The sequence below is a fragment of the Protopterus annectens genome, chromosome 13.part0, assembly GCF_019279795.1.
Source record: "Protopterus annectens isolate FY-2018-M chromosome 13.part0, PAN1.0, whole genome shotgun sequence".
In the NCBI taxonomy this organism is placed as follows: domain Eukaryota; kingdom Metazoa; phylum Chordata; order Ceratodontiformes; family Protopteridae; genus Protopterus; species Protopterus annectens.
The window spans coordinates 516,894,073-516,917,717 of record NC_056747.1 but is presented as its reverse complement, the minus strand read 5'-3'; the positions used below and the strand labels follow the sequence as shown (position 1 = coordinate 516,917,717).

Genomic DNA, 23,645 nt, shown 5'->3' with positions numbered 1-23,645 from the left:
CAAGAACAGGCGTTCACTCTATAAAGGCGGGAACGACACGGAGGTAATCAACACCAAAGCAGCGATCAAACTGCACACAAACTCTAGCACAATTTCAACAAAGGAACACAAGGAGAGGGTAGCCAAAACCTCTAATTTAAACGGTTTGGTAAATACAGAAGGAAACAGAGGAGAACTAGGTCCTCTAACTGAAACAGGCCTAGCCCGTGGAACAGTAAGAGGGATACCACACAAACTCACAAAAACTCACAATAACCAAGCCTAACACACCAGACAAAATTAGACAGCTTTAAACAATAGCTATGAAAAGCTACACGAGCGGCAAATGAGATCTTGGGAAATGGAGCAGTGCACCATGGGATACCCGCTTAGCCCAGCCAATGAGAGACTTCGAGCTAGTAAAATCGGCCAAACCCACAGGTAAGAATGTAGGCGAGATAGGACTACAAAACATCCAGATTTAAACATGCTATACACCTCTTCACGGAGCACACCTCTTCGCAAAGCACACTGCCAAGAAGATAATTTGCATGGATGATGGCAAAGTATTAGCGCATGTGTGATTTGAATTTCAAGAATTCAACTTAGACTTGTGAAATATCAGTGTCCACTGGTGCTCGCTGTCAAACTGTGTGCAAACAGGGACATACATTAACTGGCCTGATTGGGGTAAACTGGAAAATACATCTGTTTGTTGTTAACGTTTCATGTGTCAGGCTTGCAAGATATGTTATGGGAGAAATTACTGGCAGCTAGTATGATGTGCATGCTGTAGTGATCTTTGAAATGTTGTGGCCAAAGTTGTTATACATAAATAACTGTTGGCCTTGCTGTCCCTGTCTGTGCAATGTTAAGCATTGAGCAAACATGGTACTCTGTTTAAAGAAAAAAAATGATAAACATCATTTGGTTGTCCTTCCTTTGCGCAAACAGTACCAGCAGGGATATGAGGCTGTTAGCATTCTGGACCATTCTGAGTGTGGAAAATACATCTCCTGCCTAGCTTTCTCTGTGGCACAGGGTGTAAGAGCAGTGAGCACCTGAGTCAGAGCACTGGCGTGCCAGGGTTCAAATCCAAATGATTTTTTTTACAAATTTTTTTTTAAAACACATTTACTACATTATCACTTGTGACACTGGCAAATTTACATTTATATAAAAGCAATTAAAATTAACAAGTTCACGTTTATAAAAATTATACTTCACATATATTGCTATATATCATATAACGTAAGAAACATTACATAAATTATTCAATTATTACCCCTTTTTGTTTAAGCAACAAACATCTTTATTAAACCATCACTTGTGACATAGGCAATCATAGATCTATATAAATTAAAACAAACCACACAGACACAATCCTAGTTGCAAGCATTTTACATAAAAACTGTACAGATACACTCCCAGTTGCAAACGTTATACATCACTTATAATTTACCCAATCATTTTCAGTCAAACATTACAGAGCTCATTTAAGTCCTGCATTGTTTTAAACTGTATTCCTCCTCTGTATGAATTGTTCCCACAATTCCCATTTTTTCCTATGTAGTTTGCTCCTACCTTTTTCTAAAGATCTCAATTCCAGTTGTTTTATCTCTTTTACTATATTCACTACTTCTAGTAGTTGGTTTAGATTTTGATTTTAATTTTCTAGTAATTGCTTTTTTGGCAGCCATCATAATTAGACACAGCAATGTCTTACCATGTCTAGGCAATTCCGATTCTGTATCATAGCACAGAAAAATCATCTTCCTCATCACGCCAATCTGCCCAGCCAGCATCTTCAACAGTGCATCTTGCAAGGAATCCTTAAAGTCAGCCAGCTCACTGCACTCCCAGAAAATATGTTTAAAATTACCTTTTTCTTCCCCATCACACATCCAGCATTTGCTGTCTACCTGAGGAAAAATTCTCTCGAGTCTACTTGATGTATAAAAAATATCTATGTATACATTTCCAAGGAAAAATCCTAAATCTTGTAGATTTTTGTTGCATATTTGAGAGACATACATATATCTTCCCATTGTTTCTTTGCGAAGTGCTTATCCAGTCTCACTTCCCAATCCTTTCTAACCTCATCTGACTGATTCTTCCAGTTATCACACATATTTTATATGCACTATTAATCATTCCTTTTTTAATGGTAGCTTATGTTCTAGATTCTACTAAAAACTCTGCCAGTATTGGTCTTTTGTTTAGGACCCCCCTATTTCTTTCTCTTTGCCTAAAGCAATCTCTAGCCTACAGTCCAAATAAACTCTTGGCCTCTTCCCATTCTGTCATCTTTCCCTCTCTAGTCATTTGCTCCCAATACTTTGGTTCCTTTGGTAGTTTTCTCCAATAAATTCCAGCCCCCTCTTGCCTATTGTCTATATCCCTAATTGGAGTCATCCCTATCGGCAGAATTTCCTTTCCCCATTCTCATATTGGCCTAGTTCATAGGATACTTTCTGCTACTCTATAGATATAATATTCTGTATGATTATTGATATTTTCCTTAAAGGCCTACATCCAAAATCCCAGTCTCTCCATGTTTCTTGAGCTCCCCAATCCTTTTTTTTTTTTTTTTTTTTTTTTTTTTAACAAATGTCCGGATGTCATTAGCTAAGTAAATGTAAGCAAGACAGCAAATCTGACCATCATCACTACACTAAAGTATGTGTCTTCCCCAAATTGCGTCAGTAATACCTACCTAAATACACTTCTACAATTAGTAGCTCTTTTGTAGCCTCACTGCAAATCATATTGTGTATACAGCTTTCCACAAATGACAAGGGGTGGTACATCTTTTGAAATGATTACTACAGCTCAGCAGATATAGTAGCTATTTGTGTAGGGCTGGTTATGCTGAAAAGTGTGTGCAGCATGCTTCGACAGTAAGAACAGTTTCCACATCATAAGAGATGAATATTTCATCCATTATCACCTGAACATGATCATCACAGAGGGAATCCTATAGCAGATTTTGAAACCTTGCACAATACAGGAACACTGATCACCTACTGAATCAAGGTAACACATTTGTATTATCCATCAGCAAAGCCATGCCAGTATGCAAACACCCTGAGATTACCTGCACATCCATCACCCTAACAGAAACACACCTATAAAGAGGGGTGGGAATGAAGAGGTGCATACAAGGATGGATGGACGTACACATAACAATTTTGTTGTAAAGTAGCATTCATGGACATGTTTTTGGTCAGTTCTAATTATTAAATTGCCATGCTCTGCAGTATGATGTGACTGACATAGGGTTAAAGAAGGATTAGTAGAGGGATAACAGGCTTATGACAAGCAGAACAAGGTTGGATAAATATGTAATAGTTACGGCGGTGGATCTCAATGCAAATAATTTGTTTTGGCCAGCATCCAGTATATCTCCATGAGAACGTATAACTTGGGTAAATGTTAAGATGCCGGTGATTAAACAAAACACAGACATATAATATCGCAGTAAGAAATTATGTGAGAGGCAATCTGGAATTGAACCCTTGATGCTATGGGCAAAAACAAATCTTCAAGTCAAGTGATTTATGTCAAAGCTCCACAAAGGAAGTTATATCCAGCAGTGCATAGAATGTACAGTTGTGTAAAATCTTACCATAATGGTAGATTTCCTTCTCTTTCCCTTGGCAGGGGATCCCTATAATAAGGAATACTGCAACAGTGAAATGGAAGGACATCTGTCAGACTAACTCTTTCAAAGTAGTGGCTTTACTCTGTGTTCCTATAGCGCAGCACATTTAAGCACCATTGCACAGAGATGGCAAAAGCTCAACAGGTTTTTGCCATAGGATATGAACAGCTATTCACCACTGCTTGGCATTGGTGTACGGGCAAAAAAATGAAGGCTTTTTTATGGGCCAATTCTGGCTATGCGTGTGCTGTGTGATTCTATTTTTTGACCTGAATAAAGGTGTGAAAATGGAGTAGATAGGAAAGTGGTAAAATGGGGGAAAGGCAGGGGGAAGAAAAAAAGGGAAGCAATAAAGGAATTTGCAGGAGGAAATTAGGAAAGAACCATAGATCTCCACTTCTTCAACAGTGTAATGTACACATGTAGGGAAAAGTTGATGAATATGGACTGCCACACCACAACACAGATGGGGGACAACAATGTAATGATGTTGTAATGATGTTGTATAGCCAACTGGACCAAATCAACTGGGTCGAGAAGTGCAAAGTGGAGGGCTATGAATGGCACATTATTTTTTTGTCGTTCAGGTGGCCATTTTTTTTTTTTTGGATTTCAAAAAAAGATGAATGTTGGGGAAGAGATATAGGAAGGAGACGGTCAGGTCGGTAGGGCAGGGTAGATGAGGAAGCAGGTGCAGACAAACAAGACAGATACAGGGATGGTAATAGACACAAAAGGTTGGGGGACACCATGATTGTGGACAGTTGGGAGACATTGGAGACACATGGGAACAGTAAGAATCTATCTAGTTCTCACCGTCAAAATTGTCATCACTTACCCTTCCTCAGTTCCCTGTGAGACTCCTTGAAATGGGAGTCTCTTTCCAATTTTAATGAGCAACCTCTCTAGGTGGCTGATGCAGCACCAAGGTCATTCACTATTACTTCATGCACCATCCCTGGCAGCTCCTGGCAGGTGACATAATCACCACCTCTTCTAATACTCCCAGAAGGTATCACTGCACCAGCAGCTGGGGCAATGTTACCCGATGTGGACAGGTAAGTAGTGCAGGGGCTGTGGTAGCAGTACTGTCATGGTGCATTCCAGAGGTGCTGGGTATTGGCGCAGCAGCTGGTGGAGGGTTGACAGGCCAAGCCACAGTGGTTGACCTACTTCCCTGTGCCCAAAAGCATTTGGTTTGTTGGCAAAAATGTATGATATCAGAACAGTGGGATTCCATGTAAGCCACAAAAAAAAAGAGAGAGAGAGAGAGAGGTAAGGGGTGGATTGAGACAAAAAAAGAAAAGAGATGATTAGAACTATATCTCACATTCATGCTTTATTATAAAAAATATCCTTTTATTATTATACTAGCTATACAGCATTCACAATCCAAAGAATGACTGTGAATTGTTACATATAATCTATATGCATATACTTCATATATACGTTAAAGGATACTACTCATTAACTTAACAACATGGCATTAAAGCCAATATTGCTGCATTTCAAATGCAGAAATGATACCTGCCAAATGTCAATCTATAGGCTACTTGTGGGAATTGAGCCAACATAATCTGAATACACTATTGCATTACAGCCAATATTGCTGCATTTCAAATGCAGAAATGATACCTGCCAAACGTCAATCTATAGGCTACTTGTGGGAATTGAGCCCACATAATCTGAATACACTATTGCATTAAAGCCAATATTGCTGCATTTCAAATGCAAAAATGATACTTGCCGAATGTCAATCTATAGGCTACTTGTGGGAATTGAGCCCACATATTCTGAATACACTATTGCACTTGCTTAATACAATTACCAAGAGTTATAGAAGAAAGCATGCATGATTGCTGTTACAATTAAGATATGCATGCTGAAGCTGATAAGGATCTAATTCACAATACATTTATTACAATCCGGGTCAGTTGTACTTCATACATACCCCTCCTCTCTTTGAGTCGCTCCAGCCTGTCAGCATGTGCCTACCTTTTCACCATGATTTCCTCTACAGCCATACAACAGAAAATGAAAAATAGACAGGAAAGCATTATGCTATTCAGTTTGGCTATCTACAGCATTCCATAACATTTAAAGTTGCTTGATCTGTATACCTACATAACTGGGGGTGTCAGCAGTTCTAAATTCATCCAACCACTGGTCCAGTTCTGCCTGCTTGCGACACTTTAGGTTACTGTAGTGGTGTCTACACTGCCCCCAGTGCATGGTATGCCAGTAACACTAAAGACAGCCTTCACTAGGCTGTTCTAAGCCTCAGCCTTATACCAAGAGCTGGTATAGTTCCCCTGCAGCAGCCTACAGCTACAGTGCTTCACAAGGAGTGAAGCAAACATTTTTGACTCCTCCACACCCCACCTCTATGCCCTGAATTTGGCACCAACCTTCCCATCTCCTGCCATGTCTACAAAGGTCCTCCAACAACAATTACAATATTTTCCTGCCAACTTGAGATACTGCATTTTATGACCAATGTGCAAAAATGCACACCCATGCCAACCATGTTAGTGCAATAGTAAGAAAATGAAACATTGCCAAACAAAGAGGAAGAGGGTTTATGAAACAGCAGTGTTGATCTCAGACTTCGGCATGTGTGCTGCTGCACCTAGTCACACTTTGTCCAATTCAACAGTGAACTGCTAGATGATTTGGCTTTTAAGCCAAGACTTTGGAGGGGATAAATGGAATGACTCGGCACATGGTTTTGGGGACTTAACATACAATTAAAAGTAACTTGTGGAATATGGGATTCAAACATATGTAAAACAGAATGCATACACTTCCACAGAGGTGAGAATTCGTCATTGCCACAGAAGAACTGTTTGTCAACCATGGGTGACTAGTGCTGTACTTCAATTAAGCCTGTATGTGTGTGGCATTAAAAAGGTCCTAGCTTATGCATTCTCAGCTGTGATGTAGGACTAAAATCTGACAATATACTGGAAATGGTCAGACTTGCACATTACTAACAAGAGTTTGGACTTATGATACATACTTCACAATACATTATGTTTTACAGCTGTAATTGGGTTATAGGAGAGGTATAGATGATTGTGAGTAAACTACCGTGCCCCATCAGAGAAATGCAACTGCATTTTTTATTACGTAATCATCACTGTCATGCTAAACCAGTTACACACATAATACATATGATACCTACAAAAATATGTGCATGTAAGAAGTAATGATACCTTTCTGTCAATCAACCTCCTGTACATAGCTAGTGGTATATAGTACTACCTTTACAATCAAAGTTTTGTGAAAAATGACAGTGGGATACCCTTACTAAAAGCTGGACTGTGCTGGATTTGAACCCTGACTCACCTGTGTTCTGACCATGAGCTCAATGCACTTACACTGGTGCAACAGGGAAAACTAGACAGCAGGTGTATTTTTCACACTCAGTACTGTTCAGAGTGCTGATGGCTGTGCATTGCCGCTAAACCTGTTCGCATTACAGAAGGTATGTTCACTTTTTTCATAAGTAGTGAATCAATGCACAGATGTAAAAGACAATACAGAACATATATTACTTGTGTAAATACTCATTATGACCCTTCCTCAGTAAAACTAACTACTGTGGGACTCTGAACTAAAAATGAGAGACCATAAGTAAAGCGGGGCTAGAGTTAAAGTATTTCCACCTTATGTTACAAAGATAGTCGGGTAATAGATGGAATTTCTCCAGTCATTATCATCCACATTGCTGACCACTGCGCAATGTCAATAAGTGTGTGTTGCACTCTAGATGGGGGACTGACATTAAATTTTCAGTTTTAAGCAGCTAACTACGTTTGTGTTATGCCACGCAGCATGCACATGGAAAAATAAAACACAATATAGGATAAAAAAGGGAAACAAAGGTTAAACGATTACACAGCTCTGACTTGAACCATCAGAGTACTAAACTTACACAACACAGTTAGAGCAGGTTCTCTCTCTTCATCACAGACACAGCTTTGCAATAGCAAACAAATAATGTGCATACAACCGATTAACATTTCATACCCAGTAATAAACAGTTCATACAGTTGGACATTCTCAGTTGACTGTAAATGTGTACATAACATATTTAGTGGAATGACTGATCACACATTATTTATGACTATATGTTTGCAAAACTGCAGACCTGCCTTCTCTTTATATCCTGGAAATCATTCCCCTATCTCTGCTTTGCTACCACACGTACCATCTCTAGTGCATATCCTCTCACATTTTTTTCAAGGTGTGATTCCAATACTGATAGTCAACAACAAGTTTTTAGCAAAGCCAGGAAACTGTGCTACTATGCCAAGAAAATATACATGGGGGGGGGGTTGGTTTTGCTTAATAGCTCACTGCAGTTAGCTCCACACTTTGTAAGTGTATCCTCACGGACACACCTACTTCAGTGAAGAGTGACTGTACATTACTGTGTTTTATTGAGTAAGAATTGACATGCCCATGCCCTGGCCAGCAATCAAGGAGCCTCAATCCTCACGGATAACACCAGAGAAGGAGTCTCATATAGGAGAAAAGGATAACAAATACACACAGTAAAGTGCAATTTCCCTTAAAAGCACACAAAGATCACAGTCAGTCCAGGGCTGGTTGCTCCCTTGCTCCCCAGGTCCCTAGTAAGACTCCCCACTGGCACAGCTATAGGGTCCAGATCTCAGCCTAGCTGGCAAGCTAAAACCTCCAGTACCCTCTCTGTCCAACCAATGCTTTGTGTCCCTGCCCAAGTAGCTGAAACACAGACACTTAGAGATAAGAATTTATACAACTTCACAGACACTCCTTGGAAAGGCTGACACCGATTATCCAGCTATGCCCCTATACCCAGACTATACAGTAATAATTACTGCCACCATCAGCTAATAATTATCAGCTACCCAAAGGCCCTTAAAAAGGTGTCCAATTATTACTGTGCAATATTATTATACAATAGCAGTGTAACTAAGCAATCAAGTCTTAATGGAAGGGCTTTGTACAAGACCACTTATAAGCATGCAATGTACTCTAGAGCTTAAACTATCTCTACATAAACCAGCCACAGTTGAAAAGGGGTTTAAAAATATTTAATAATGTTGTTGTGTCTTTCGGCTTTTCCCTGTTAGGGGTCGCCACAGTGGAACTCCGGTCCACTAATGATTGGCAGTAGATTTTTTTATGTGCCGAGTTGCCAGCCCTGACGCACAACCTTCAACGAAGGTACTCCCATTCACGCATGTCTCCACACAGAAGACGCTCTAGCTAAGAATCGAACAGGACAACATCTTACTGTGAGACGACAACACTACCACAGCACCACCAAGGCAGTTCCTTTAAAAATATTTAATAATAAATACTAAAAACACAAGACAATCCTACTACATCACAGTGCTATTCAAGAGTTCAGAGATCACACAGAAACTTAAAATAATTCAGTAGTACAGTTCTGACATAACAGAAAAACACAGTCTAATCTTTTCCAATTCCTAGCTATTGCTACAAGAAAACATACTTCTAAAGCAACTTACTCATATAGAGCATAGGGAGTGCTGAGTTTGATGCCCAAGATCAAAATGCTTACAATCTCTCTCTGAGCAATAGTTTTTAAAATCACTAACAAACATTTCTGCTGGGCCCTCCCAGATTACATCATTTGTTTGACACTCAGGTTTTCCCAGTATACACATTACATCATTTTGACACTTAGCCTGGGGTTCCCAGGCCAACAGGCTACATTATTTAGCAAGCTAACACCTGCTCAGGAAGCTACAACAATAAAAGACATTTCACATGTACACTCTAGTAATTATTCCTTAAGTTAAAACAATAGAAAGAATGTGCTAGTTCAGACCGAATGACTCTGAGCTCTGGAGATCAAAGAACATACAAAACATAATTTTAATTTCAAAGAACAGATATGAAATGCTTGACTTAGTTTTCCTTAAGCAGATGTCAATGTTGCTACAATATTGAAGTTCAACATTTTACAGTATTTTCTTTCATTTAAAAAACAAGCCTGTATTTTACATTTATATTTACAAATGCCAGAATTATTTATCAAATTCTATTTGAGTAGGCTGGCAGCCTTCACCCTTCTCTACCAGTCTTCACCCCCCCCCCACCGGAGAACACAAGCTAGTTTTTCAAGTGACCCTTGAGAAACGCAGCTTGAGAGGATTAGGTCTATCTGAGTGTACCTCACCCCATTCCCTGTCTTGAGAGCCCATCTGCATTGGCATTGCTAATCCCACTGCGGTGCTGCACTGACATATATGCTTGCAACCCTAGGCTCCATCTTAGCAACTTGGCATTTTTCTGGCTGGCTCTGTTTAACCATATTAGGGGGTTGTGATCGGTTATTACAGTGAATTTTCTTCCATACAGATAAGGTTGAAGTTTCTGCAGTGCCCACACTATGGCTAGACATTCCTTTTCTACAGCTGCATAGCATTCCTCCCTGGGTTGGAGCCTTTGACCGAGATAAACCACTGGGCGCTCTTCTCCCTCTGAAGAAATCTGGCTAAGTACAGCCACCACCCCATGGTTTGAAGCATCCACTTGCACAACAAATTCTTTGCTGTAATCTGGACTGGCTAACACAGGGGGTCCTCCCAGTCTGCTCACATGCTGGGGTCCACACTAACTTATCTGGCCTGTTCTTCCTTGTCAGGTCTGTGAGGGGAGCAGCTATGGTACTATAACTGGGGACAAAGTTTCTGTAGTACCCTGCTGTCCCTAAAAATGCCCTCACCTGCTTTTTAGTAACAGGTGCAGGCCATGCCTGAATGGCTTCCACTTTGGCAGGTTTTGGCCTTATCTTACCACTCCCCACTCTATGTCCTAGGTAGGAGACCTCTGCCATACCCACCTGATATTTGCTTGGCTTAATGGTCAACCTTGCCTTCTGTAGTCTGCCCAGCACCTTCCTGACATGCTGAAGGTGCTCTGGCCAGGAAAGGATGTAGATGGCAATATCAGCTAGGTAAGCAAGGGCAAACCCTCCAGTTCCTACTACGATATGATCTACCAGCCTCTGGAAAGTCGCTGGGGGCATTCTTCATCCCAAAGTGCATATTTGTGAACTCATACAAGCCAAAAGGAGTCACAAAGACTGACTTCTCTCTAGCACTAGGAGTCAAGGGCACCTGCCAGTAATCCTTGGTAAGATCAATGGTTGTAAGATACTTAGCCCCACCCAGCTGCTCTAGGGCCTCATCTGTCCTAGGCATGGGGTAAGCATCTGACTCTGTGCGACTATTTAATTTCCTGTAGTCTTTGTAACCCTTCCCAGCTCCACTTCCACAGGAAGTCTGCATCCTCTGACAGTGGTGCCTCACTGTCAGCCTGGGTACTACTACTCACCTTTACCTTTGCAGTTACCTGTCCAAGGGAACATCAGTACCCACAAGCAGCTGTGGCTCACCTTCAGTCTCACTGCTACAGCGTAGCTCACTCCCTGAAGTAACCACCTCACCAGTCCTGGCTGCAAGTATGCAGTCCGTCTGGGTCTTCCCCAGGCTACCAGACCCACATGCTTGTCTCCTAGCCTGACCGCATGTAACTAAGCACATGGTTCTGCCTCATCCAAATCCTTCCCTCTCAGGACATCTTCAGGATGGTAGTTTAGTACCCCTGTTGTCTCAAGACAACCTATTGACATTTTGTCTTTCCCACTTACTGGCTCCCTCAACTTTGGTTCCCCACCTTGCCTCCATGGACAACTGTATGCAACATGGCCCTACTGGCTGCATTTGAAACATTTAACCCTAGCTCCTGGACATATACTTGGACTAGTGGCTTCCCCTGCTAGTGGCAGATTCTGTTGTGGCAGTCTGTGCTGCCCACCATGGGTTCCTTTAGATCCATGAGCAGTACTGGGGGTCCTCTTCCTGTGCAGGGCTGCCTTGCTTGCCAGGTATAGGTCTCCCTTCTTCCCCAACACATCTGAAGTAGCACACTGTATCAGCTAACCCGATCATGTCCTCAGGCAAAGTGCTAAGGGCTTGTTCCCTCCCCAAAAGGTCTGCCAACCCTTCAAAAGTGGTTACCTGACATCCACTCACCCAGCTATGAAAATAAATGCTCAGTTCAGCAACATATTCACACACACTTTCATCTGCCTGGCGTCTATGCTCACAAAACTTTTTCCTATACATTTCAGGTGTTAGCTTAAAACATTCTAAAATACATTTTTTACAGCAGTATAATCAAAACAAACAGCATCAGGCATTTTTGACAAAAAAAGGTACAGCTTTCCCATGGAGTAAGGGGATCAGGAACCGTACAAAGAGCCTTTGGTCAACACTATACTGTTTGCATACCCTCTCAAACATATGAATGAAGCTATCAACATTATCCCCCTCTTTAAATTGTGGAAGAAATCTACTGACTTGTTGTGCTTCTGGGGACCAGTTACTCCCTTCCCCATTACCTCCATGACTCTGGCAAACAGTCAGCATTTCCCTCTCATGCCTCCTCTAATGTTCCTTTTGTTGGGCTTCTATCTCCAAATGCCTGGCCTCCAACTCAAGTCTCTTTAGCTCCAGCTGGATTTGTAAGTCCACTGCAAAAAAATTGAACTGTCCATTCTCTGGGGATATTGCATCTCCACTGCCAGTCTGATTGTCCTTCGCAAAAAGGTTGAGCTGTCCATTTTCCCAGGATATTGTATCGCCACTGCCAGTCTGACTGTCCTCCTGGATGCTGTTTTCTGATGCAGCTGTTACCAAGGCTGCAATCAGGTCTGCCTTAGTCAGGTTTCCATGCATCAGTCCCTTAGCCTAGCATATCTCCACCAGCTGGCTCCTTGTCAGCTTTCCATACTCCTCTGCTGATATGCTGCCTGCTCACCATGACTAACTAAGCTAACAAAAGAAATAAAACAATTGTGATCTGAACTCTGAATATTCACTGCGTGGCTGTTTTATAGTACAAAACACCTTCAGAGATCACTTTACAAAAGCTACAGGATTCACTCTATCCACACTACTACAAGCCAATTAGTACTTGCTAACTAATTAATATGTGATGTGGATTTTCCACCACTGCTAAACAATTAGTATGTTAAGTGGATCCCACCACTGCAAACCAATTAATATGAGGTGGATATCCCAACCACTGCCACCAATTAATATGTGATGCCCATGCCCTGGCCCAGCAATCAAGGAGCCTCAATCCTCACCACTAACACCAGAGAGGGGGTCTCGTATATGAGGAAAGGATGGCAAATACACACAGTACAGTGCAATTTCCCTTAAGAGCATACAGAGATCACAGTCAGTCTGGGGCTAATCGCTCCCTAGGTCCGCATTAAGACTCCCCACTGGCACAGCTATAGGGCCCAGATATCAGCCTAGTTGGCAAGCTAAAACCTCCAGTACCCTCTCTGTCCAACCAGTGCTTTGTGTCCCTGCCCAAGTAGCTGACACACACAAACTTAAGAATGTATACAATTTCACAGACACTCCTGGGAAAGGCTGACACAGATTCTCCAGCTGTGCCCCTATACCCAGACTATACTGTACTAATTACTGCCTCCACCAGCTAATAATTATCAGCTGCCCAAAGGCCCTTAAAAGGGTGTCCAATTATTACTGTGCAATATTATTATCCAATAGTAGTGTAACTAAGCAATCAAGGCTTATTGGAAGGGTTTAGTACAGGATCGCTTATAAGCATGCAATGTACTCTAGAGTTTAAATTATCTCTACATAAACCAGCCACAGTTGAAAAAGGTTTAAAATATTTAATAATAAATAATACACACACAATACAATACTACTACACCACAGTGCTATTCAGGAGTTCATAGATCACACAGAAACTTAAAATAATTCAGTAGTACAGTTCTGACATAACAGAAAAACACTTAGTCTAATATTTTCTAATTCCTAGCTATTGCTACAAGAAAACATACTTCTAAAGTAACTTACTCATATAGAGCACAGACAGTGCTGAGTTGGATGTCCAAGATGAAAATGCGTACAGTATCTCTCTGAGCAATAGTTTTTAAAATCACTAACAAACATTTCTGCTGGGCCCTCCCAGATTACATAATTTTTTGACACTTAGGTTTTCCCAGTATACACATTACATCATTTTGACACTTAGCCTGGGGTTCCCAGGCCAAACAAGCTACATTATTTAGCAAGCTAACATCTGCTCAGGAAGCTACAACAGTAAAAGACATTTCACATGTACACTCCAGTAATTATTCCTTATGTTAAAACAATAGAAAGAATGTGCTAGTCCAGACATAATGACTCAGAGCTCTGGAAATCAAAGAACATACAAAACATAATTTTAATTTCAAAGAACACATTCGAAATGCTTGACTTAGTTTTCCTTACAGCAGATGGCAATGTTGCTACAATCTTGAGGTTCAACATTTTACAGTATTTTCTTTCATTTAAGAAACAAGCCTGTATTTTACATTTATATTTACAAATGCCAGAATTATGTATCAAATTCTATTTGACTAGGCTGGCAGCCTTCACCCTTCTCTACCAGTCTTCACAAGAATATTCATTCACAGTTGCAAGACATTAGCACCTAACAGTGGTGTAGAGGGTACACTTCGTCTGCTACACAAAGTCAAAATTTGGTATTTAACAATTCTAAGGAGTTCACACCTCATTTACATCTTCAGAGAGCTCGGAGGGCCGAATCTACACTGAAAGTTTACAGTATAGCTACAGAATTTGCAGGGCAGGAGACTGTTGTCAATCATGCTTACTGATCCACTTGTGGGAGTGTTGGGATAAGTACACTTTTTGGAATGTTTTTTCTATTGTGGATATTTCAGTTGCATGTGCCAGGTTATTTGGTAAACTGCATAAGTATATATTAAAGATGTCAGTCAAGTTAGATATTCATGACATTGCTGGACATGCATAGCTTACACACATTCTACTACATTTACAAGTACCAGTTAGGCAGGTATCTGCCATTCATTCATATTCTTACACATTTACTTTCTATTACAGTTTCAACACTTACCTTGATAGCCCTGCAGGTACAACTGTTGTCATTCAGGGTAGACTCTGTCCAATGCTAGCAGTACTTGGCCATTATATGGGGAAGTAAATTTTTGAGTGTTGCCCTGCATCAGTTTTCCAGTATGCAAGTACATAGGATGAAAGGTGTAGCCCTTAAATGGTCAACATTTGCGCTATCCATTTTGGCCAGGGTGAGGGCATCTTGTGCACACCTATGTCTAACTGCACCCACAGTGGGTGGGGATTCTCCTTCTTACTTCTCACCTATGCCTGGATGTGATGACCTTGCCAGTGATGGTAGAACATTTGCTCGTAGCTCTTGGTGTTCATGCTGCAGCTGTTTTTGCAGGATGAGATTTTGTAAGATAACTGTGATAAGTTTGGCACAAGTACTGGGAGTGTACTGCAGAGCCAACCCCCAATGTATCTGGCCACCAAAACCATGACTTCAACAGCCTAAGCACATGCTCTATGATATTCCCTCTTTGAGTGTGTATCTCATTATAGCATTCTTCTGTGGATGTGTGTGCATTTCTGATGGGCATCATCAGCCACAGTTCGAGTGCATACCTTACATCACCCACTAAATGGCCCTGTGGGATATCACCCATGGAAAACCTCGGGTAGAGCTGTGAGGTGTGCCAGACATGAGAGTTGTGGTAACTGCCAGGGTTGCCAACGCACACATTCAGGATTATTCTCCTAGCATTACACATGACCTGGCAGTTAATGAAATGGAACACCTTTCTGTTGATGTAGATCCTTCCCTGTTCCCTGGGTGGTACTTTGATCTCAATGTGTATGTGCAGTCTATGGCACCCTGGACTTCAAGGAAGTGTGCTATGGTGTAGAACTCCTGCACAGTTCTAGCTCTGTCCTCAGGGGTAGGGGAAATATATATAGTCACTGGCATGCTGTAGCACAGCATTCAGGAACTGGTGTAGGATCCTTAATGCTGATGTGTGTGACACCCCCAGCATGTCCCCTGTGGGTCAGTGAAAGGTTCTTGTATCTAATATTATAAGTGCTACACATACCTTGGTCTCTACAGGTATTTGTTCCCCTCTGTTTGCATTTGGTTTCAGGTAAGGATGACAGAGGTTGCAGAGTTCCTGGAGTGTGTCTTTATCCACCCTGTTGTGCTCTACTATTTCCACCATATGCAGACCATGAAAAGTTTAACAGGGTCTAAATATCCTTGTCCTCCTTGCCCGTGGTCTATCATCAGTAGCAGCACCACAAACACCTGTTGCACATACACATACAGAAGAGCAGCTGCAGCCCTTAACATTCTTTCCCTCCATTGTAGTTTCTGTGGCTGTATTTCAATAGGTTTTGGAATAGAAGCCAGTGGGCAACATTAAGTATACATGATTGCTTTACAGCTTGTTGAATAGCCCCACCATTTTGAATTTGTTAATTAGCATACAATTCAACTACTTACACAGTGATTACCATGCCAGAATATTTACCATGTTTGCACGTCTCTACACATTGTGTAGAGCCACGTATTGAATACAAATTGGCACACTATCATGTGTGCATTGTGACACAACATGCACATGGTTTTAGTGAGCCATTTAGGGTTTACTGAATCCTGCCCAGAGTGAACGCCATGACTGTTCAAGATCATGATATACAGTTTTGGGGATTTTTTTCTCACTGCTATGTAACTGCAGAGTTCATATACTTATTTGTATGGGGTGATGGGCATGCCCTCCACATTAGGGTGCAGAGGTATTTGCCCACACAAGAAAACTAGTTTATTTCTGTCCCAGTGCTATGAGTGGCACAGATGTATTTTGATCTCTGAAGATTGCTTAAATAATTTTTGAGTATTTGCATTTTAAGGTCTCACACTGGAAGTGAAAAGCAGCCAATGTATTTCCTTACATACACACACAGCTAACTGGCGGCATTTAGCCAGGGTTTGTGTTCACAGCTGATATAACTCAGTGCAGCTACTACTGGAATGAATCTTATGACTTTCAGTGGATAAACAAAGTTCACAACTATGTTACATTATGCCTACAACAGAAAGCCAGACAATAGAAATGTTTCAACACATTACAGCTGCAGAATTGTCAAGAGGAACTTATCAATAAAAAGATCACAGCAGGACCTCATTAGTCCTTATTAGTACTTTTTCCCAATAATGAAAAGGATCCTTTCCCAGACTAATTTATCAGACCAGTGTCATAAAAGGAGGACTTCACTAGCTAGCAATTTTGCCTTTTCCTGGTAATAACAATCTTTTCTTGAAAATAATTACTGACCAGTACTATGCTACATCCAAAAATGAACATATTTTAAAGTTTCTGCAGCCTAACCTTAGAAAGGGTTCTGTATGCAAGTAATATATTTTACAGTACATCTGCCACTGCAAATGTTGACATATGGAGTACACAGAAGCTCAGATCATGAAAACTGTCATAGTATCACAATTCAGAAACTTACGACCATGTACTTCTGGAATGACTTCATCAGAATATCAAATAAATGGTTCAGCCTCAGAGCAATGTATCAAAAGAAAATAAAATGGATTCCTTAAGCAATAAAATTAGAAGGGAAAAAATACCCACAAGAAAGTAAATTCAAGCACTGTATCACTCCATTTTTTTCAACAAAAATAACCTAACAAGAAGCTGTATCATATTATTTAAAGAACACCAGCTCCATATTCCTATCAATTCTTTGCATGTCTTGTCTGTGATCGCTAATATACACACCTTTAGTTATCCTGAGACAACCCAGTAGAAGGTATTGCGGGATGCGATTGGCACAGACGTCTGCTCATCTACAGATCCAGCCCCTGAACAACCTGTAACACTGCAGCATGTTAGCCAGGCATACATCCCTTCATTCAGTATGGTAAGCAGCTAGCAATGGAGGTGAGAATTCATTATGCAAGACCCTAACTACTTCTACACAGAAGGTGAAACTTAATTTGCAGACAGATCACTTGCTGATTTACTCAAGACTGAATGGCACAATATTAAAATAAAAACATTTTAGCAGCATCCCACTATTCTTACACCTAATTCACTTGTATCTTTGCCACTGCCATGTGCACAACACTGGATGCTTGCAGTGTCTGAAGGTATGTCTACCATTCACAAAATGCAAAGTAGAAAAACTGCAGCTTTAATGTCCTACTTTTAGCTGTATTCAATGCCACAAAATCAACATTCCCATCATATACTGAAGCCCTAGAAATGAAACTCCACTTCACTAGAGGGGAAAAAAGTAATATGAAATGAAAGAAAATCTCTACCTCAAGCAGCCAACTAGAAAACAACATTATAGGCAAAACAAACCCAGTTCTAAATATCTACATTAAATAAAAGTAAACAAACTAAAATGCATAATTAAATGAGAAAAGTAATATTTATAAATATGTAGATACACAGATAAGCAAAACTAAATCCACAAAGTTACCTGACCCTATAAAAAAGAATGTTAATAATTACCGCAGAAGTACAGCAGAAAACGACCCTCCCAAGAAAGATGAATAACAAAATTCTACAGAAACTATGGAAAAGGTTGACAACTGCTGTAATTACATCGCTCTCATTAAAATGATGGGAAACAGTAGTCCAAACTAAAAAAGAAAAAAAAAATGAAATATGTAGGGGGTCCTACTTGTACTGCAATTGCAGAACTTGATTTCATAACTTATAACTTTCTCACTCATTATGAAACTCATTTCCAAAGTCTACAGCAAAAGATATTTCATCTACACACACTGGTCTGATAAATATTCACATATCCCATACACACACACACACACACACACACACACACACACACACACACACACACACACACGCACGCACACGCATGTGTGTGTATACACAAGTGTGCATTTCTATCTAAATCTATACATAGTTATATCTACACATATGGTTACAGTTTACTCGTTTTTTGATGCTGTAAACATTGACTTTCCACATGGTGTGTGATGTTTGTTTGTATGCAGGTAAGTGGAATTACTTACTAACGCTGAAAGTTTTGAATATACCAAAACATTTTGCCATTAGGGGTAGGAGTGTGTGTATTTGTGAGCTGAGGTTACAATGTGGACTAGGTGAGGGAACAGCTGGAGTGGTGTACATGTTTGTGAGTATGTGTTTATATGTGTGCATGTGTGTCTTGTGCAGTAATAGCATTACAGAAAGGACTGTTTATAAGATCATGTTTGGGGTTAGAGGTAAAAATATTACACACAATTAAGCTGACATGGGGTGAAGGACGGATGAGACACACACACACAAAAGAAAAAAAAAAGAAGTTAAGTATTACACAAAAAGGAGTTATGTACTACTTACCATTGAGTCCAAGGCAGACACTAAACTGGAGATGAGGTCATCCTTCCCAGAGAATGGCGGGGCTCGTTGCTCCACTTTTGTGTTATTGCGAATCCCATTGCACTGTTTCACAGTATGAGCCATCATCACCTAAAACAAGGAAAAAACTTGGGTCAGAAAAACAAGTCTAGCAGGCATGCATAAATGTCTTGTTGCATCGATGATGCTGTTCCCTCAGAATAATATTGTGGATGACATGCGACCACTGACCTTACAGTCCTTTGGGTCAAAGTTCAAGTTGTAGCTAAAGACACAGGTGACATGAGCTTTGAGGGTTGCACAAGTAGCTGTAAGAGGACTATGGTCTTTGTCATGTGTTCTTGAGCTCTACCACTGTTTCTGTCCCTACTGCACATATTATCAACAAGACAGTTCTGAATACCCACCACACTGTATTATTCTGCATCTCCCAACAGCTCTTTACCTTCTGTCTTTACAGTGTTTCCTCCTGCTTCCATGCATTTCTCATGGACTCAGTTGCGTTGCTCTTGGTTTCTTTGAAGTACTTAATAGGTTCAAGCATGCATCTCCTTTTCCTACTTTTTTCCTACGTCTATACAGATCTCTTACAGTGACTCTGATGCAGACTATGAACCATTTCTGTTGCCTTCCTCTGCATTTACTCTACCATGTCTGTCTTACTTAACACAAGATTTCCTCGATTGCACAGAACACTCCAAATGTGGTCTCACTGTCGACATAAAAAGATTCTGTTTTATACTTGTGATAATTCCTTTCCTTATTTTAAAATCCCAGCCTCCTTCCTGCTTTCCAACATTAACTTACTTTCCAGCATACTATACAATATCACTATTTCCAAATCCTTTTTCAATTCTGCTAGACTGCTACCCCTCCGATTGGATACCACAACTTCAAACTTCTCTTTTACATTTGTAGCTCCCCAGTTCTAAGGGTTACATTTATGGTTCTCAAATTTCAAAGGTTGCCTGCCATGCAGACAGTACAATGATGTCAATCTCGTTCAATGAACACACTACAGTATAGAGTCATAGAGAGCCCACAGCAATTCCTACAATATTGTTTGTGACATAGTACAGAGCTTGCACACTGCAATGTGTTCATCTCAATATTGCCAGACTAACAGTGTTAACAACGCCAACCTAACAATGTACACAGTTCAGTACTTGCATGTTTAGGTGCCTGCTGCTGGCAAGCCTTATGAAATGCACATTTGCCTTAGACGTAGCCTTTATTAACTGCTGCAATACAAGCATTGTGCTACTGCCCTTCTAGTTTTATTTAGACACCACAACACAGTCACTTTTGATGCCCAAATATAGTTATACAGTCCCTACTTCATCTGGGTTTGGTAAACCCAAAAATGCCAGTGACGTACAAGCACCAAATATGACTGACAAGCATCTAAGACTCATACTGTGTTTACTCAATATACACAGCATAGTGCTTCAGCCTATGCAATATAAGAAAAACACAGTATCACAACATTTACAGAAATTCCGCTGCACACAGAGATGGAACAATGTACAAATGTCAGCCTTGACTAATATAAACAGCATTATATGTCTTTCTGTGTGAATCAGAACAATTGCTGACATAATGCCCATGCAGTAGTACCATGCTTGCATGATAAGAAAACTGCAGACTAATGCTTTAAAACTGTGCACTTTTGTCAGCACCACATGAGGTACACATTATACAGAGCAGTCCTAACAGTGCATGACAGTGTAGAGCATGGCCATAACAATTACTCCAAAAGTCATGTACAATGCCATGTTTACACGTGGACTTGGGTACAGTGACATAAAAAACTCACCTAAATGCTGCATCGCAAAGCTGTATGTCCAACAAAGGTGGTCACAGTGTGTCACATGTCATCCATGAAGGAGGGAGACAGACTGTACATCCCTGCCACTACAAACATGCCAATATATAAAATACACTCATATGGTCAATGCCTATCCCGACCAGTGCCTACCATTAACACTAAAGTCTTTTGGCTTTTGCTGATTAGGGGTCGCCACAGTGGAACTCTGGTCCGCTCATGATTGGCAGTGGATTTTTATGGTGCCGAGTTGCCGGCCCGACGCCCAACCTTCAAAGAAGGAACACCCACACATGCTCGCACCTACCTGCATGTCTTTAGCATTACTCGACTGCGGGAAGGACATGCAGACTCCACACAGAAGGTGCTCCAGCCAAGAATCGAACGGGAAAACCTCTTACTGTGAGGCGACAATGCTAACTGCTGCACCACCGCGGCCATACTGCCTACCATTAACACTGTATATCCTAAAACTAGCAGTGGGCTTCCCTACCCTTGGTTCAGTGTCTTGTGCACTTCCCTGATTTTTAACTGATCTAAATAACTTTGCACTAGCAATGACCATTCAGTCTAAGGCAGACAGTAACGTTGAGATGAGGTCATCCTTCTCAGGGAATGGTGGGCCTAGTTACTCCAATTCTCCACAGTTGTGTATTCTTACAGTTTGTGTGCTTAAATAAGGGGATGTGGTAGGACATGCTACAGCACTGTCTCAATGATGTATGTATAGTGGAACCCTGCAAAAGGTATAATATGCATTTTGTGGTTGGTTAACTGCTGTTGATAGCATGGTAAACAAGGAGATCAATGGCTTTCAGTTTGTCCTTGTCATGCAGGGATGTCATACAGCACCATATACCTGGAATTTTAAAACATTCAAGAAGGGCACAGCACTGCCAAGAAGAAATAATTTAATGATCATCAGGTTTCCTATTATAATGAAAACACATATGTGGGCATGTGACAGTTTTGCATCTTATGGGTTTTCACTGCTGCTATTTTGTGGTGGCCTTGGCCATCCACATTAGTAGTTAACCATGCTGTTGATTCATTGTGCAAGGTTTTCATAACACATTCCATTGCCTGTGTATGAGAAAAAAAATGTCCTGACAATGGAAAATATTTGCTATGATGCTTTGCCCACCTTCCATACACAATTTATGTGATTCACCTTTGACATCTGTGCTTCTACCCTTTCCTGAATTCCACGCACATATTTCAAGGAGATAACATAACACTTCCCTCACAGCGGTCTTGCAGATGTTGTGAACCCAAAAGACTACGAGTGCTACATGACCATGTTCTCTGTCATATCAGAAACCTCCCTGGACTAAATGAGTATCTTCCAGTGTGGTGGTGGCTGAGGGTGCTCTGTAGTACACTGAGCACTGCACAAATCTGGTAACTGGCTTTTTGTACTCGGCTTGAGCCAGATAAAACCTTCGCTCTGCATTGTATTATGAGATTATTACAGTGCTTTTGAGTGCAATAGTAGAGCCCCAACCTGAGGAAACCATCTTACTAGTAACTCTTTTAAGGTAAATATTCAAATATGGTCTGTCTCAACCTTCAATAATATTCCTGGGGAAATATATCACAGAATTCTGGTGTAGGCCCTCTATTCCTTTACTCTGCACCAACTATCTGACTTAGGTCTCCTCACTCTTAGTGCAATACTCTGGAATGAACACCTAATAGTCTACATAGTCTTCTTCATTAGTATCTCACAGACTCACAGCAAACATCACGACTTGATCTTTTCTGTAGTCACTCTTAGGGGTTATTATTAATTTCTATCTACAGTGTTATATCACAGAAAGGCCTAATGGGGGCAGTTATCCTTACAGTATTTAATTTTTAAAATCTTCTGCCTCCTTGATACAATGATGCAGTATTATCAGAACCTAAGAGTACACCTGGAGCAGGAATAGTGACTATGGGAATATCTCTTCATTGGCGTAAAATGTGAGTATGTGTATTTCTTCCTTTTTTTGACTGACTCTGGCAAAAAAGACTGTATTTTTGCAACTATAACCTTTGACATTTGCTGGCGGACACTTCTTACTCATCAGTTTAAGACACGCATGAATGTTAAGCTTGAAAAAGAAGTTTATTTAGTTATTTTGTTTAAATTCAAGACTTCATTTCCAAGGCACATCTTCTAGGTTTGGATTAAAAGTAGTCATATGTGACTAACATACATATAAAAATACTAACTCCAGTTAGCAGTTAGGTGTAAGACTGTTGCTAGAATAAAACTCTTACCCAAGTCGTTTTCTTAACATTGTAAAACTCTTAGATGTAGATACCCCTACATTACATCACAGATGATGCAACAAGTACAAGAAGGATCTAAACTAAAGTTAGGTACTTAACAATAATGACAGTTCCTTTCATTACAGTCTGTCTGATACAATGTATGGGTCCTAAAGGTGCTGCTCTGATCAAATCCAGCAGAATTAGTGCTCCATCACCGAGCCTCTTTAAATAAAATCTTCATTCTCATCATGCACCTGCCCTCCTAGTTAAATCAGATCTAGTTTGATGCCTGAAGACACAGACATTATCAATTTGTGCTGCCTTGAACCCAAAATATAAGAACTGCTAATCTTTTAGGATTTACATAATGGAAGGGGAAAGGAGGGAAGGTTGTCTTATTGGGTTGTTAAGAGGTTCCTTATAACAGTCTGTCTTTAGTAAATCCATGGAGGTACAAAGCAGTTTGAGGCAAAACATTTACTATATAGAAGAGATTAGTGGCAACATGATTTTTTGCAATCTAAAACTAGACTTGACTCGACTACAATAACATGGCAGAACTATAGATGCTAAGTCCA

The 23,645-nt window shown here is 40.5% G+C and overlaps 1 protein-coding gene across 1 annotated transcript in view; it reads right to left on the bottom strand.

Annotated features, from left to right (window-relative positions):
• Positions 1-23,645, bottom strand: part of GTF2IRD1 (GTF2I repeat domain containing 1) — a gene marked incomplete in the record, with an annotated part of 795,304 nt that overhangs the window by 627,099 nt on the left and 144,560 nt on the right. The window contains 1 exon segment of the mRNA XM_044054146.1: positions 18,966-19,094. Coding sequence (XP_043910081.1) covers positions 18,966-19,091 — 126 coding nt within the window.